The 15,481-nt window shown below is 43.6% G+C and overlaps 1 protein-coding gene across 1 annotated transcript in view; it reads left to right on the forward strand.

Annotated features, from left to right (window-relative positions):
- Positions 1–479: 479 nt before the first annotated feature.
- Positions 480–15,481, forward strand: part of LOC124122861 — a 196,455-nt gene continuing 181,453 nt past the window's right edge. The window contains exons 1-2 of the mRNA XM_048383500.1: positions 480–638; positions 4,786–4,925. Of these exons, the coding sequence (XP_048239457.1) occupies positions 4,823–4,925 (103 nt within the window). The 5' untranslated portion in view covers positions 480–638; positions 4,786–4,822. The remainder of the gene's footprint in view (positions 639–4,785; positions 4,926–15,481) is intronic.

The following is a 15,481-nucleotide window of genomic DNA, read 5'->3' on the forward strand; positions in this document are numbered from 1 at the left end:
CAGAAGACAATAAAACCCTTTCCAAAGAAAACCATTAACTCCTCTGGACAAGACCATATTTGCGACTTCGCTTGAAGACGATGTGCCTCTTTCCGCCATGACTTATTACTTACGACATGTTAAACCTGCAGCTACACGGGTTTGTCAGCCCGTTGATTAGTTTCACAACACATTCTATACACCACGAATGATTACTCTACAGGATAACGTGATTATCGGCAGTAAGGTGTAGCAAGCTGGAGTTGACTTTGGTCGCCTCACGATAGTCCATCAGTGCCACACTGAAAGAGAACAGGTCCATAGAACATTTATCACGATGAATGACATGAGATAAACCATATATATTTAATGTCCAAACCTATCTCCGGAGGCGCGCTTTAATCTCACTGATCTTTTCTGGCATCAAAGCTTTACACGGGCGAAGCCAAGATAATTTCAGGTCATTTCTACTTTTAGTGATATGCTGTCAAATCTCATTCCGTATTCCGCATCCGGCGTGAACCCCCACTGTTACGGGCGCGGACACCCGATACGGTGAGACTCAGACACACAGGCCGCTTCTCTCAGAGTAGATAACGCTCGATGCTACAGCCGCTGTAACAGAGGGATGCTACTTGGAAACAACGCTCTTTAGAAAGGTGAGAGTTATGTTATGGAATCTATATGCAAGTGATGACTGTGGCGTTCTTCTGTGCGTTGACAGTACAGTTGACAGCGATCGGTCGTTTACCAGCTGATTAGCCACCCTCTTGGAATCAACGGCAATGTTTTGTCCGTGACTGACTGGTAGACGAGGCACAGTTGGTCATTAGGATTCTTGACCGTTAGTTGTTACAAACATACATCACAGTTCGTTTGTTTAATTATTATTAATTACTTTACATATTTATGCAGCAATGATGATTTTTAATTATCAAAAAATGGTTCATAAGTGCACGAAAACTTCTTTCATGCTTACGTTATTAACATTATTGTAGAGGTATGTAAGAAACTTGATTTCACTTGGCCAATTGAAGAAAATCTCCAAAGTTAATAATACATCACCACCAAGCTTATCAGTGTTTATGAAAGCAGTAAACAGGAGATGCTACTTGGGGTTATATTTGGAACTACAAGTACAGTGTTTTTGTTGTGGTAGCAATTGCGGTGTGAGATCCAACCACATCTGCACATCCAGCTTATCAGGCTGGCTGATTGTAGCCTTTGTTCAGATGCAGCTGGGGAACATGAGAGGAGGGGGATGGGGTGGGGTGGAGTGTAGTCGGGGGAGGGGGGGGGGGGTCGTCCAGTGATTGAGTAACACCGTGACATAAGGGCATATTTGTTGAAACAATACCACATGTTAGATTTCCTTGAAGTGTGAAATATCCACTGAGTTGTGACACACTTCTCTTCCTGCCTGTGTCGTATCTCAGATCTCCAGAGGAACTACAAGTTGTTTTTCTGATTTCCTGTGTTAAGCGCTCGGTTTCAGAAGTTATCCATAAAATTGTATGTTTTTCTTACCGACTTACCAACTTCTAGAATGTTAATTAAACAGTCTGTTTTCAAAGTATTTAACTTTTCCAAAGAGGATATTTAGAAATCTTGTTTATGTCATCTAAATTTCCAATGGAAAAAATAAAGGAGTTAGTTTACATTCTGTTGTGCTGGTCGCTCCAAGGCCTTAGTTAACTTTTTTGGACAGGGGGAGGCAAATATTTGTACAAGTATCACTTGTCCCCAACTTGTATTTTCATGATTCAAATAAAACTGTTTTCTATAAAAAATCCAGGGGGGCAACTGCAAGTCCCTTTTAACCCTTAAAGACCCATTGGGGTGTGGGGTGACAGTGATCCTAGGTATCCCCATACTGACCCCTGAGTGCTGACACTGACCTAGGTATCTCCATACTGACCCTTGAGTGCTGACAGTGATCTTAGGTATCTCCATGCTGACCCCTGAGTGCTGACAGTGATCCTAGGTATCCCCATGCTGACCCCTGAGTGCTGACAGTGATCTTAGGTATCCCCCATACTGACCCCTGAGTGCTGACAGTGATCCTAGGTATCCCCATGCTGACCCCGGAGTGCTGATAGTGATCCTAGGTATCTCCATACTGACCCCTGAGTGCTGACAGTGATCCTAGGTATCCCCATGCTGACCCCTGAGTGCTGATAGTGATCCTAGGTATCTCCATACTGACCCCTGAGTGCTGGCAGTGATCCAAGGTATCCCCATACTGACTCCTGAGTGCTGACAGTGATCCAAGGTATCCCCATACTGACTCCTGAGTGCTGACAGTGATCCTAGGTATCTCCATGCTGACCCCTGAGTGCTGACACTGATCTTAGGTATCCCCCATACTGACCCCTGAGTGCTGACACTGATCCTAGGTATCTCCATGCTGACCTCTGAGTGCTGACAGTGATCCTAGGTATCCCCATACTGACCTCTGAGTGCTGGCAGTGATCCTAGGTATCTCCATGCTGACCCCTGAGTGCTGACAGTGATCCTAGGTATCCCCATGCTGACCCCTGAGTGCTGACAGTGATCCAAGGTATCCCCATACTGACTCCTGAGTGCTGGCAGTGATCCTAGGTATCCCCATACTGACTCCTGAGTGCTGACAGTGATCCAAGGTATCCCCATACTGACTCCTGAGTGCTGACAGTGATCCAAGGTATCCCCATACTGACTCCTGAGTGCTGGCAGTGATCCTAGGTATCTCCATGCTGACCCCTGAGTGCTGACACTGATCCTAGGTATCCCCATGCTGACCCCTGAGGGCTGACACTGATCCTAGGTATCCCCATGCTGACCTCTGAGTGCTGACAGTGATCCTAGGTATCCCCATACTGACCTCTGAGTGCTGACAGTGATCCTAGGTATCCCCATGCTGACCTCTGAGTGCTGACAGTGATCCTAGGTATCCCCATGCTGACCCCTGAGTGCTGACAGTGATCTTAGGTATCCCCCATACTGACCCCTGAGTGCTGACAGTGATCCTAGGTATCCCCGTGCTGACCTCTGAGTGCTGACAGTGATCCTAGGTATCCCCATACTGACTCCTGAGTGCTGACAGTGATCCTAGGTATCCCCATGCTGACCTCTGAGTGTTGACAGTGATCCTAGGTATCCCCATGCTGACCTCTGAGTGCTGACAGTGATCCTAGGTATCCCCATGCTGACCTCTGAGTGCTGGCAGTGATCCTAGGTATCCCCATGCTGACCCCTGAGTGCTAACAGTGATCCTAGGTATCCCCATGCTGACCCCTGAGTGCTGACAGTGATCCTAGGTATCCCCATACTGACTCCTGAGTGCTGACAGTGATCCTAGGTATCCCCCATACCGACCCCTGAGTGCTGACAGTGATCCTTTGTTTCCATGTTCTGACCCCTGACTGCTGACAGTGATCCTAGGTATCCCCGTTCTGACCCCTGAATGCTTACAGTGACCCTAGGTATCCCCATGCTCACCCCTGAGTGTTGATGCTAAGCAACCCCCACACAGACCCTAGAAATGATATGAAACTTTTCACAATATATTGGACAAACATATGCAAAAGAATGACCATATGAATGTACATAATGCACCGTATGAAAAATGTTAAAAGAAAACAGTTATATTTTCTATATTACAACTGTCTGGTCTCTACGTGAAATGGCACACTTCAGGTTTGAAGATAGACCCAGTCTATGGCTCTCAATCACAAGCAGTAATTGCATAAACACCATCAATGGAAACTGTTATGGTTGCCTGACGTGTTGGTGACTTGAGTGAATCACAACATTGATTGCAGGAAAAAAAGACATTCCAAATAGCCTCAATGGAGCTCAGTGTGCTTGCACACTTAAACATCTTCACAAATGCCCTGTGTAGCACACTGGGGAAATTATTCATTTGTATTCCAGTCATTGCTATTACGTTGTACATAGTACATGTTGTATTCACATCTGCATTGTTGTAATGTTGTACATTGTATCTGTATGTGAACTATTGTATGGTATAAATAATATTTGAACTATTATTCAGCTCTACACAGAAAAAGTAGACTGTAAACTGTCATGTATGTTTATTTTCAGTTTGTTTGTTTGTTTGTTGTTTAACGACGCACTCAGCAATATTCCAGCTATATGATGGCGGTCTGAAAATAATCGAGTTTGAACCAGACAATCCAGTGATTGACATCATGAGCATCGATCTACGCAATTGGGATACAATGACATGCATCAACCAAGTCAGCGAGTCTGACCACCCGATCCTGTTTGAAATGAGTATTCGAGCCAATTTGTTACAATTAATCTCAACATGAAACAAACAAATAACACAGTTTGGTGGTAGAAGATGACAAAATGCTTGACCCAGATATTTACATCTTGAACATGTTGAATACAAGACAACCAAATTATGACAAGGTGAAATGGGGTTTAACGCGCGTCCAAGATTATTGCACTTATATAGCAACGTGCATGCACGTGTATGTGTGTGTGTGGCTGCTTGTACTAGTCCGGACTGATGCCGATTAGTAGTGCTAGCACACTGAGATACCATGCCACAGTTTAACATGAATACCCCACTCAGACACAGTATGCGGACTCCAAGCTGACCAGTCCTTGTTTTAGATCTTTAATGCCGAGTGCCATACAGGAAACAACAAGTACCATCCTTCAACGTCTTTTCGGTATGACTTGGCCGGGGATCGAACCCTGTACCTTCCGCTCTCCGGGCGGACGCTCTACCATTAGACCATGGAGGTGGTCGACCAGTTGTATAAACCTACAACAAACTTTTTATACTTTCAGGTGCAAGCTGTGTGAGATTTGGCCCCAGTGTGATACAATGGGTTGCTGGGTGTCCCCTGGATACTATTGGGGGTGTGGCCTGACCCTGGTGCTGGCTGTGCTGCTGTGTGGGGGCCAACAGGAGGACTTCAGGAGTGCAGGTCAGTTGACAGGGAGGGGGTGGTGGATGGGGGTGGGATGTGGGTGTGGCGTGGCCTGACCCTGGTGCTGGCTGTACTGCAGTAGGGGGCCAGCAGGAGGAGTGCAGGTCATCACACAGTTAGGTGGTGAGGTGAGGTGAGGTGAGGTGAGGTGAAATGGGGTTTAACATCGCGTCCAAGATTATTGCACTTATATAGCGACGTGCATGCACGTGTATGTATGTGTGTGTGTGTGTGGCTGCTTGTACTAGTCCGGACTGATGCCGGTTTATAGTGCTAGCCCACTGAGATACCATTCCGCAGTTTAACATGAATACCCCACACAGTATACTGACTCCGAGCTGACCAGTCCTTGTTTTAGCCCCTTAATGCCGAGCACAAGACAGGGTAACAACAAGTACCATCTTTTAATGTCTTTTGTTATGACGCTGCCGGGGATCGAACCCTGGACCTTCCGCTCTCCAGGCGGACCCTCTACCACTAGACCACGGATGCGGTCTCACACAGTTAGGGATGTGGTGGCTGAATGTTGGTTTATGCAGCAGTCAGCTCTATCGTGGCCTGTGTATAATCAGGACTGGACCAGACAAGCCAGTGACACACATGCAGCAAGCCACACCATTAGGGTACTATGACAAGCAATGAGGGACCTCGCCATCTTACCTAGCTCTGCCAACTAGGGGTGTCATTGATAGGAAAGTATACTATCAATATATTCCCTCAAACGTTTCACGATGTATCAATGTGTTCATTAATAATGAAATTAATTACATGTAATTTTCTTATGTAGACCTGCATCTAATCAAATTAACGCTAAATATGAACTAGGCTGATTCACAAAATTTTTGAAATTAAGAAATACAAAATTAAATGCATTTCTGTGTCATTTCTAATAATTGCCATTCATAGAGTGGTTTAAGAGATAGTAGAAAGGGGATATAGAGTGAGTAGAAAGGGGGTTTCGAGAGACTGGAAAAGGGGTTGAGAAAGTAGGTTGAGAGAAAGTAGAAAGGGGCTGAGAGAAAGTAGAAAGGGGCTGAGAGAAAGTAGAAAGGGGCTGAGAGAAAGTAGAAAGGATATATAGAGAAAGGGGTTGAGAGAAAGTGGAAAGGATATATAGAGAAAGGGGTTGAGAGAAAGTGGAAAGGAGATATGGAGAAAAGGGGTTGAGAGAAAGTGGAAAGGAGATATGGAGAAAAGGTGTTGAGAGAAAAGGGAGAGGAGATATAGAGAAAAAGGGTTGAGAGAAAGTGGAAAGGAGATATAGAACAAGGGAGTTGAGAGAAAGTAGAAAGGGGATATAGAGAAAGGGGTTTTAGAGAGACTCAACACTGGCTTTGAGAGAGTGGAAAAAGGATTAGAGAGAGTGCATAAGGAGTTGAGAGGGAGAGGAAAGGGGGTTTAGAGAAAGTAGAAATGGGGAAGAGTGGTTAAGAGATGGAGAAGAGGGGTGAGCCAGTGTGGTTGTAGGAGTGAGAAGTATAGGCTAGAGAGGTCGAGGTAAGATGTGAGGATGAGAGATATGTACACAGGGAGGTCGAGGTAAGATGTGAGGATGAGAGATATGTACACAGGGAGGTCGAGGTAAGATGTGAGGATGAGAGATATGTACACAGGGAGGTCGAGGTAAGATGTGAGGATGAGAGATATGTACACAGGGAGGTCGAGGTAAGATGTGAGGATGAGAGAGAGGTACACAGGGAGGTCGAGGTAAGATGTGAGGATGAGAGAGAGGTACACAGGGAGGTTGAGGTAAGATGTGAGGATGAGAGATATGTACACAGGGAGGTCGAGGTAAGATGTGAGGATGAGAGATATGTACACAGGGAGGTCGAGGTAAGATGTGAAGATGAGAGATACGTACACAGGGAGGTCGAGGTAAGATGTGAGGATGAGAGATATGTACACAGGGAGGTCGAGGTAAGATGTGAGGATGAGAGATATGTACACAGGGAGGTCGAGGTAAGATGTGAGGATGAGAGATATGTACACAGGGAGGTCGAGGTAAGATGTGAGGATGAGAGATATGTACACAGGGAGGTCGAGGTAAGATGTGAGGATGAGAGATATGTATACAGGGAGGTCGAGGTAAGATGTGAGGATGAGAGATACGTACACAGGGAGGTCGAGGTAAGATGTGAGGATGAGAGATATGTATACAGAGAGGTCGAGGTAAGATGTGAGGATGAGAGATACGTACACAGGGAGGTCGAGGTAAGATGTGAGGATGAGAGATATGTACACAGGGAGGTCGAGGTAAGATGTGAGGATGAGAGAGAGGTATAGGTCAGGGAGTTCTCCTAAGACTCTGGGGGGTGAGAAGGAGGTAGATGCTGACTGAGTGATGTACTAAAGGAGACAGGGTAAACCTGGTGATATAACCCAGAGAGCCTGGCAATATGACCCAGTGATGTTACCCCCTCACACAGACTCTAAATCGGTGTCGAGGAGGACAGGCTGAGATCCTGTTAACGCTTCATGGTTTATGTGACTTCTTGTTTGGTGCTCATAAACTCCAGATAATGTGACTGGTGCTAATGGGTTAATGGCCTCTGAGGTTCCTATATGGCAAACAAAGGGTCATAATGCTGTCTAGTTGGCCTCAGCGACTGTAGAGGAATGTGTGATCTAATGACGGTTTATGGATCAGTACGTACCGTCTTGACATACTCCCTCAAACAGCTTTTCGTTTGATCATTACACTGAAAGATTATTTGGTTTGGAACTACCTATCCTACAATGAATCTGTTTGGAGTTTGTACTTAAAAAGAATTTTCGGTTCATGTTCTAAGTAGGAATGTGATGATATCTGCAGATTCTTCTCTTCACTGACGATGCTGTCAGCTTAGAGTCACTGACAGACAAGGTTCTAAAGTCACTGCCATCATCCATTCTAGAGTCACTCCCAGCCTAGATTCTAAAGTCACTGGCAGACCAGGTTCTAGAGTCACTGCCAGCCTGGAGTCTAGAGTGACTGCCAGCCTGGAGTCTAGAGTCACTGTCAGACAAGGCTCTAGAGTCACTGTCAGACAAGGTTCTAGAATCACCGACAGCCTTGGTTCTAAAGTCACTGGCAGACCAGGTTCTAGAGTCACTGACAGACCAGGTTCTAGAGTCACTGTCAGACAAGGTTCTAGAGTCACTGTCAGACTGGGCTGGAGAGTCACTGGCAGACAAGGTTCTAGAATCACTGACAGCATCCATTCTAAAGTCACTGGCAGTGTCCATTCGAGAGTCACTGCCAGCCTGGAGTCTAGAGTCACTGGCAGACTAGGTTCAAGAGTCACTGCCAGACTAGGTTCTAGAGTCACTGTCACTGTAGCTTCTAAAAACTTCATGGGAATGATCATCCTTTTTTCCTATCTCAACATTAGAATGTCTGTGACACTGGCAATAACCAGGTGTTTGAGCAAGGCTGATCCAGAATGTCATCTCAGTGGAGCTGTGTTGCCAAACAGTGGCAGTCTGTTTAGAGATATTCTTTATGACCATGGGGTTTGAGTTAGGCCGGGGAGACCAGGTGGTTCTGATCATAGTGAGCGCAGCTAATTGTTGGAAATATGTTTACACACACTTGCAGAGCTGTAGGGGAGACGGACTGATTATGTATGTGCCTGGAGGAAGGGGATATAAGGGATGGTAGTGTCAGGGTGTTTTAGTAGTAGTTAGTAGCTTACAGGGGTAAGGGAGGTGGTGGAGGCTTGCAGTGGTGAGGGAGGTGGTAGAGGCTTGCAGTGGTGAGGGAGGTGGTGGAGGCTTGTAGTGGTGAAGAAAGTCATAGAGGCTTGTAGTGGTGAGGGAGGTGGTTGAGGCCTGAAGTGGTAAGGGAGGTGGTAGAGGCTTGTAGTGGTAAGGGAGGTGGTAGAGGCTTGTAGTGGTGAGGGAGGTGGTAGAGGCTTGTAGTGGTGAGGGAGGTAGTAGAGGCTTGTAGTGGTGAGGGAGGTGGTAGAGGCTTACACTGGTGAGGGAAGGGGTGGAGGCTTGCAGTGGTGAGGGAGGAAGTGGAGGCTTGTAGTGGTGAGGGAGGTGGTAGAGGCTTGCAGTGGTGAGGGAGGAAGTGGAGGCTTGTAGTGGTGAGGGAGGTGGTAGAGGCTTGCAGTGGTGAGGGAGGTGGTGGAGGCTTGCAGTGGTGAGGGAGGTGGTGGAGGCTTGCAGTGGTGAGGGAGGAAGTGGAGGCTTGTAGTGGTGAGGGAGGTGGTAGAGGCTTGCAGTGGTGAGGGAGGTGGTGGAGGCTTGCAGTGGTGAGGGAGATAGTAGAGGCTTGTAGTGGTGAGGGAGGTGGTAGAGGCTTGCAGTAGTGAGGGAGGTCATAGAGGCTTGCAGTAGTGAGGGAGGTCATAGAGGCTTGCAGTAGTGAAGGGATGAGAGTGACTGGATGAGTAAGGGATGTGTTACAGTTCTAGGAGAGTGTAAGGGGGCAATCAGGAGACAGCAGAGGTAACCCAGTACAAAGGTGATGTGTGGTCAGCTTGGCTACTTGACACCTGGCACATGTACACTCCTTCCAACCAGGAAGTGGGAGCAGGCCACAGGATCTTCAGGGGGAGCAGGCCATGGGATGGCTTACTAGGAGGGGGGTGGGTGGGTGGGGGTGGGGGGTGGGGGTGAGGTGGGGTGGTGAAGGGGTGAGGAAGGAGCAGTCCACTAGGGACTCTATTAGGAGGTGGAGGAAGGGGTTGTTCACTTGGATACTCGGGCGGGGATGGGGGGGGGGGGGGGGGGGGGGGTAGTAGGGGGAGAGGAGGGGATGGTACTCTGGAGATTCATTGAGACAAGCTGGAGAAATAGGCAGAGGAAATATTGGTTTATGTTCCAGTTATGATGTTTACATTTTGGAATGTGGAAATGCTACGTTGGGGTTCACTGTCATTGACAGTGATACAGGATGAGGTTTCTACTTGGGATTGGTTGTCGTGGATTTGGAATTTAATTCATGTTCAGTGCAATATATGTTCTTCATGTTCTTATTATAATGTATTTGTACAAAAAATTATTTTAACCTAGCAAGTATTTGTTTCACTTAGGCCAGCCTTAACAAAGTATTTTGTCAAGAATATTACTGAAAAAGAGTCTTTGTAATGATTTGAGGCAAGGAATATTGTAAATTATGAATAATGCTACATTATAAGTTGTCTACCTGTGGTACCAGTAGACAACAAACTTTTTTACCGCACTCCTGATTATATTGCAAATATGCCTTATGCGTGCATGCTTTGATCCAAATTGGTAAGAATACCACAGTTAGGCATTTCTCCCAGACGGCATAAAACAAACTTAGAGTTATTCCCCTTTGATCTATTTTATTCAGAAATTATGGTAAATATCTGGAGAATGGCTTATCATATCATTATTTTGAGATACATTGCGGTTGGTATTTTGCAAATGGAAAGCCAACAGTTTGGTAATTCAAGTGGGGAACATAAGAAATGTCACTTACATGTCACTGGGGTACATTCAAAATAATAGAATGGGTCTCGGCCAATCAGAATTCAACATTATGTGTAAGGTAAGCTATAGGTAATATAACCCAAGTAGATTGAAGGTAATAGCTTGGCATTATTTGGATGTGCATATTGTGGATGAACCGCCTCCCTGGTGTAGTAGATAAAGCATCTGCATCTGGAAGGTCAGTGGTTGGAGCTCCTAGTCACATCATTACACCAGATGTTAAAAAATGGCACTTGTTGTTTCCCTGCCTGATGCTTGGCCTTAGGCCTTGATTTAAGCATCTTCCCGAGGCAAGGGCGTTTACTGACTATAAAAGTCCAGTTTCCACCCTTGCAGAACTAGGCTGGAATTTCCAGGCTCGATCGTAGCGCCACTAGTGGATATTTTGAGTTATGTCCCTCCTATATCCTTGCTATTAACCAACAAGATTCCACCTCTCGTATCACTTGCAATTGCTTCAAACATAATGGCGGCACCCTTTCAAGACAATCTGATCGATAAATCAAGATCTATATTGTTATAAAACAGGCCTTGCAAAGTGCATCAAATGACTTCAGTACATTGATTAAAAACATGAAAAGATTTGTAAAATTTCTGTTGACACGCAGTTGGCGCTACACATGCTTTGCAAATCCTTCAGTTGACCGAAATATGCACTTTGAAGTCCATTTTGTTTACAAACCGGATGTCTAGTTTGGTATGCGATTTTGATTGAACTATGCATAGACTCGTTAGTCCAGCCAAAATGTAACTCTGAATTCCATCCTAGGTCGGCAAAGGTGGAAACTGACTTTAATAATTAGCTAACGCCCTTGTCTCGGGAAGATGTGATTTAAGGGGGTAAGAGAAAGTATATTGTGTATGAGCGGGGTAAACTGCAGCATGGTGTCTCGGTGGGACAGTAATATAAAAATGGCAGACTTAACTCAAGCAGCCACACACACACATGCACGAAATTTGCTATATACGTGAAATAATTTTGAAAGTTAAACTCCATTTCAAATCACCTTATCATATTGTTGTTCTCAACACTTATTGGTCAGTTGAAGTAATATGATATTAATATAGAATACTAAACAAGCTCCCGTGTAATACCAATTTTATGAAACGAGTGAATAGTTCTGGTATCTGACGAGCGAAAGCGAGTCAGATACTACAACTATTCACGAGTTTCATAAAATTGGTTTTACACGAGAGCGAGTTTAGTATTTTATTTATTACTTGTCATTAAAATGTTTTTAGAATTATACTGTTGAGTGTAAATAGGCTGACACCTACACGATCCATGGCATAATCCAATTGAGTTTAACAGAATAATACTTCAAACACGTCAAAAGTTGAAACGTATGAATTTAATATCATACAATGGTCCAGCTTTAGAATTCAGGCGTTTGTCCCACAAAATTATCGTAGTGCTAAGGCTATCACAACTCACATAATTTAACTTAGACTAACGACTGTCGTTGTGCTAGAGTACGATCGCCTTGTGGAACGGGGCCTTGCACATCAAAGTTTACAATCACGTCACAATACCCGATGACGTAATTTGTGGAATTTTGTTGCAAGATCCATCGGCGAAACAATGCCATGTGACGTCAGCCTAGCAACAAGGTTGCTGGGGTCATCGAGTGTGCATAAGCTCCTCCCAGTGATCTATCATCTCAACACACAATGTCGTTGAATACGCCAAGGGATGTTGAGAGCTTTCAATATTTGTTCGTGAAACGTGTTCCGAGAGTACATAAGCACGCGTTTTGGTATTACACAATGTGTAATAAAGCTGTATGTTTATTAAACGGGCGATCTCTTCACGGGCAAGTAATAAAATTTCTACCTTGATGAGAATAATAAGGTAGACTTTCACAGGACATATATATATATAAATAATTATATCCCGCTTGTGTGAGATCAAGCTATACTTCCCAAGATATCATGGATATCACTGCAATTAAGTTTAATCAAGTTGCATTGCAGAACATTGTGACATCATCAGTTACTATGACATCACAATCAAATGACATCAGTACTAAGGCTGAGACGAGTCCAAATTTTCCACCCACGTATTACCCGACCCTACCCAGGTACCCGCTGTAGGTCTCAAGAGATAGTTACAAATGTCCCATAGGGAATAGTTTGACATTTGGTTTTCAAAAGGGGGGGATCTGGACCCCCCTCTGGATCTGCCTATGCTCAAAATGTCCAACAGTAACATCCTAACCTGTTTGGCTACAAGAATAGACATACCGTATTCAACGTAATAAGCGCCCCGCTCTATTAAGCGCCCACGGTGATATTTGCTAATATATTGGCTAGTGAACAATCCCAATTAGCACCCCTTCCAATTGATCAATGTACATAAGACTTATTTATTCGCGTATAATACGCACTCGTGTGTTATATGCACCTTTACTTATGGGCATTTAAATCTGAAAAAATATATCTGTCGTACATAAACATTTCAGGCTGTCAGCATAAACCACGAAATTTATCTTTCAACTCTGTTTTTTCCCCACCAAAATAACATCCTAATAAGAGCTCCCTATTTCTAATTTTGAGAGCGCCCTTGGCGCTTATTACATCAAATACGGTAACTGTATATTTACACTCAGACAGTAGTTATTCCAGTTTACAAACTGAAAAAGTTTGAAGAAAGATTTTGGATAATAAACAGAATCTCACCCTCGTGTCTTTGACATGAAATATATCAGCACTTGTCAATAAAAGTTTAAAACTCCTTGTTAGCACAAAGTAAACCTTATTTTGACTCTTGTTGATAAATTTGATATAAATAGGTTCTCTATTTAATCACAAAGTTTCAGTTCTTATAATTTTTATATTATGACATGTCTGGTAGGCTATCTCATGGATTTTTATACATACGATGACGAAATAATAACAAACTTTATTGCGAAATGTTCCTCACAACCACCAGCAATTATCAGGGTTGCTCAACAAGGGCGGATCCAGCATTTTTAAAAGGGACGGGTTCAAATATCAAAATCCTCTCTCACTCAATTTAGTGCCTACAACATACTACATTTGGTTTTCAAAAGGGGGGGATCTGGACCTCCCTCTGGATCTGCCTATGCTCAAAATGTCCAACATTCTGACCAGTTTGGCTACAAGAATGGACATAATACTGCAGTATGTCGGTGATATAGAGAATCCCACCCGAGTGTCTTTTGATATCAAATATATCAACAAGAGTTGACAAAAGTGGAAAACTCTGAGGTTTGCTGAGGAGTTTTTCCACTTTTATCAAGTCGTGTTGATATATTTGATATCAAAAGACACTCGGTAGACTAACATTTCGTCTCTGAAATCTTATATTACACAATATCCTTCTAGACTCTTAAAATAAAAAAAATTCCCTATGCTGATTTCAGACCATCCCATGGGGATCAGCCATCCCTGGTCACCCTGGTAGTCCCCTCAGTATCCCCCTCTCTCCCCCCCCCCATTTACGCCTCTCCCCACTGCCCAAGCTGTACAGAAAACTAGATGGGAGCACTACCAGTGCTAGGCTGTCATCTGAACAAGATTCTCTGATATTATAAGGAAGGGACTTATATGCGGGTGCTATTTCGACTGGTCCTCTCCCCAAAAAAGACATGACTGAATAGAGCTAGCTTGAGCCGGCTAGACTTGCTTTTGTATGCATTTCTAGATTTTTTTTTTTTTTTATAAAATAAATATATTCCACGGTGATGGTGCAGGACTAGAGACGAGGGTGATGTTTTATTTATCATCCAACATCATTCTTCCAACTTTTTCAGTTTGTAGACGGTGTATTATAACACATGGACTTAAAGTGACTGAAAAGATCAACAGTAATGGGAGGGATTTCCAAGGTTTTGTCCGTGAGCATGGGAGACCTAGGAGTTAGTCATCATTGCTGAATTGGCTGTTCACTTAAAGGCGGTAATAAAGATGTGATCACAGTGGCCGAAGCCACTTCATAAATCACTACACAATATGGCTGACTGCCCCTGATTTGGCATGGAGTTCCCGTGGGTATTCAGATAGTTCACAAGGGCAAGGTCAATCATGGACATGCAGCCCCAAACACTGACTTTTTACAACATATGCAATGACCTCATTTCAAGGTTAAATTGTCAGTGTGGTCATTAACAAAGATTCTGTATTTATTAACACAAGCAAATCTCCGGAGTTTTCCCAGGAATGTGGAAGTAGTTTTATATGATTTAGAGAACATAATCTCATGTAACCATGGTGAACAGCTTCTCATTCAATGGCATAGGCGTATACCTGTAAACTGTACATTAAAAAATATTTTGATATGACATGTAATTGTCATGTAAGAACAATGGATTGACTTTGTATACATTATTTTTCTACATTTCTCATTTCAATTGTTTTTTCACTTTCTTTTTAAAATTGAAAATGGTTTATACTGAATAACCTCATCAAATCAAGCAGCTATGGATTACATGTCTCTCTAGAATGGATGGGGGCGGTCGGGTAGCCTAGTGGTTAAAGTGTTCGCTCGCCACACCGAAGACCCGGGTTCGATTCCCAACATGGGTACAATGTGTGAAGCCCATTTCTGGTGTCCCCCGCCATGATATTGCTGGAATATTGCTAAAAGCGGCGTAAAACCATACTCACTCACTCACTAGAATGGATGGTGTGGGTTCCTCACCAAAGGCTCTGAACTTGCTTCATCTATTCAATTGGGACAGATACTAAATGTTTATTGTGTTCTGTAAAAAGCTTTTTGTAATCTGGTATTACTCTCTGTTGTATAATTTATTGATGTGTCAATATCTCCTAGTATTTTTCAGTTGATATATTGATACTAAAATCAATGACAACCCTAAAGCTTTATATCCCATTAATAATCAGTGAAAGGCAAGATGGCAGATTACAGGCATGTTATAAATCAACTGGTAAAATTAATTATTGTGTTGAAATATTTTGAAAATGATTAATTCCAAAAATATATAGAGGTACCAAAACTATCCAGCTATCCCGTTGGAACCAATTTGTAGTAAAAAAAATAAATTCAAAGTATCAAATTAGCCGTTGACCAGTTAACATATTGGCAGGCTTTTTACCTGTTTGCCTGTTTTCTGTAAAAAAATGTT

Source organism: Haliotis rufescens, unplaced genomic scaffold, assembly GCF_023055435.1.
Source record: "Haliotis rufescens isolate VD_foot unplaced genomic scaffold, xgHalRufe1.0.p SCAF_49, whole genome shotgun sequence".
Taxonomy (NCBI): domain Eukaryota; kingdom Metazoa; phylum Mollusca; class Gastropoda; order Lepetellida; family Haliotidae; genus Haliotis; species Haliotis rufescens.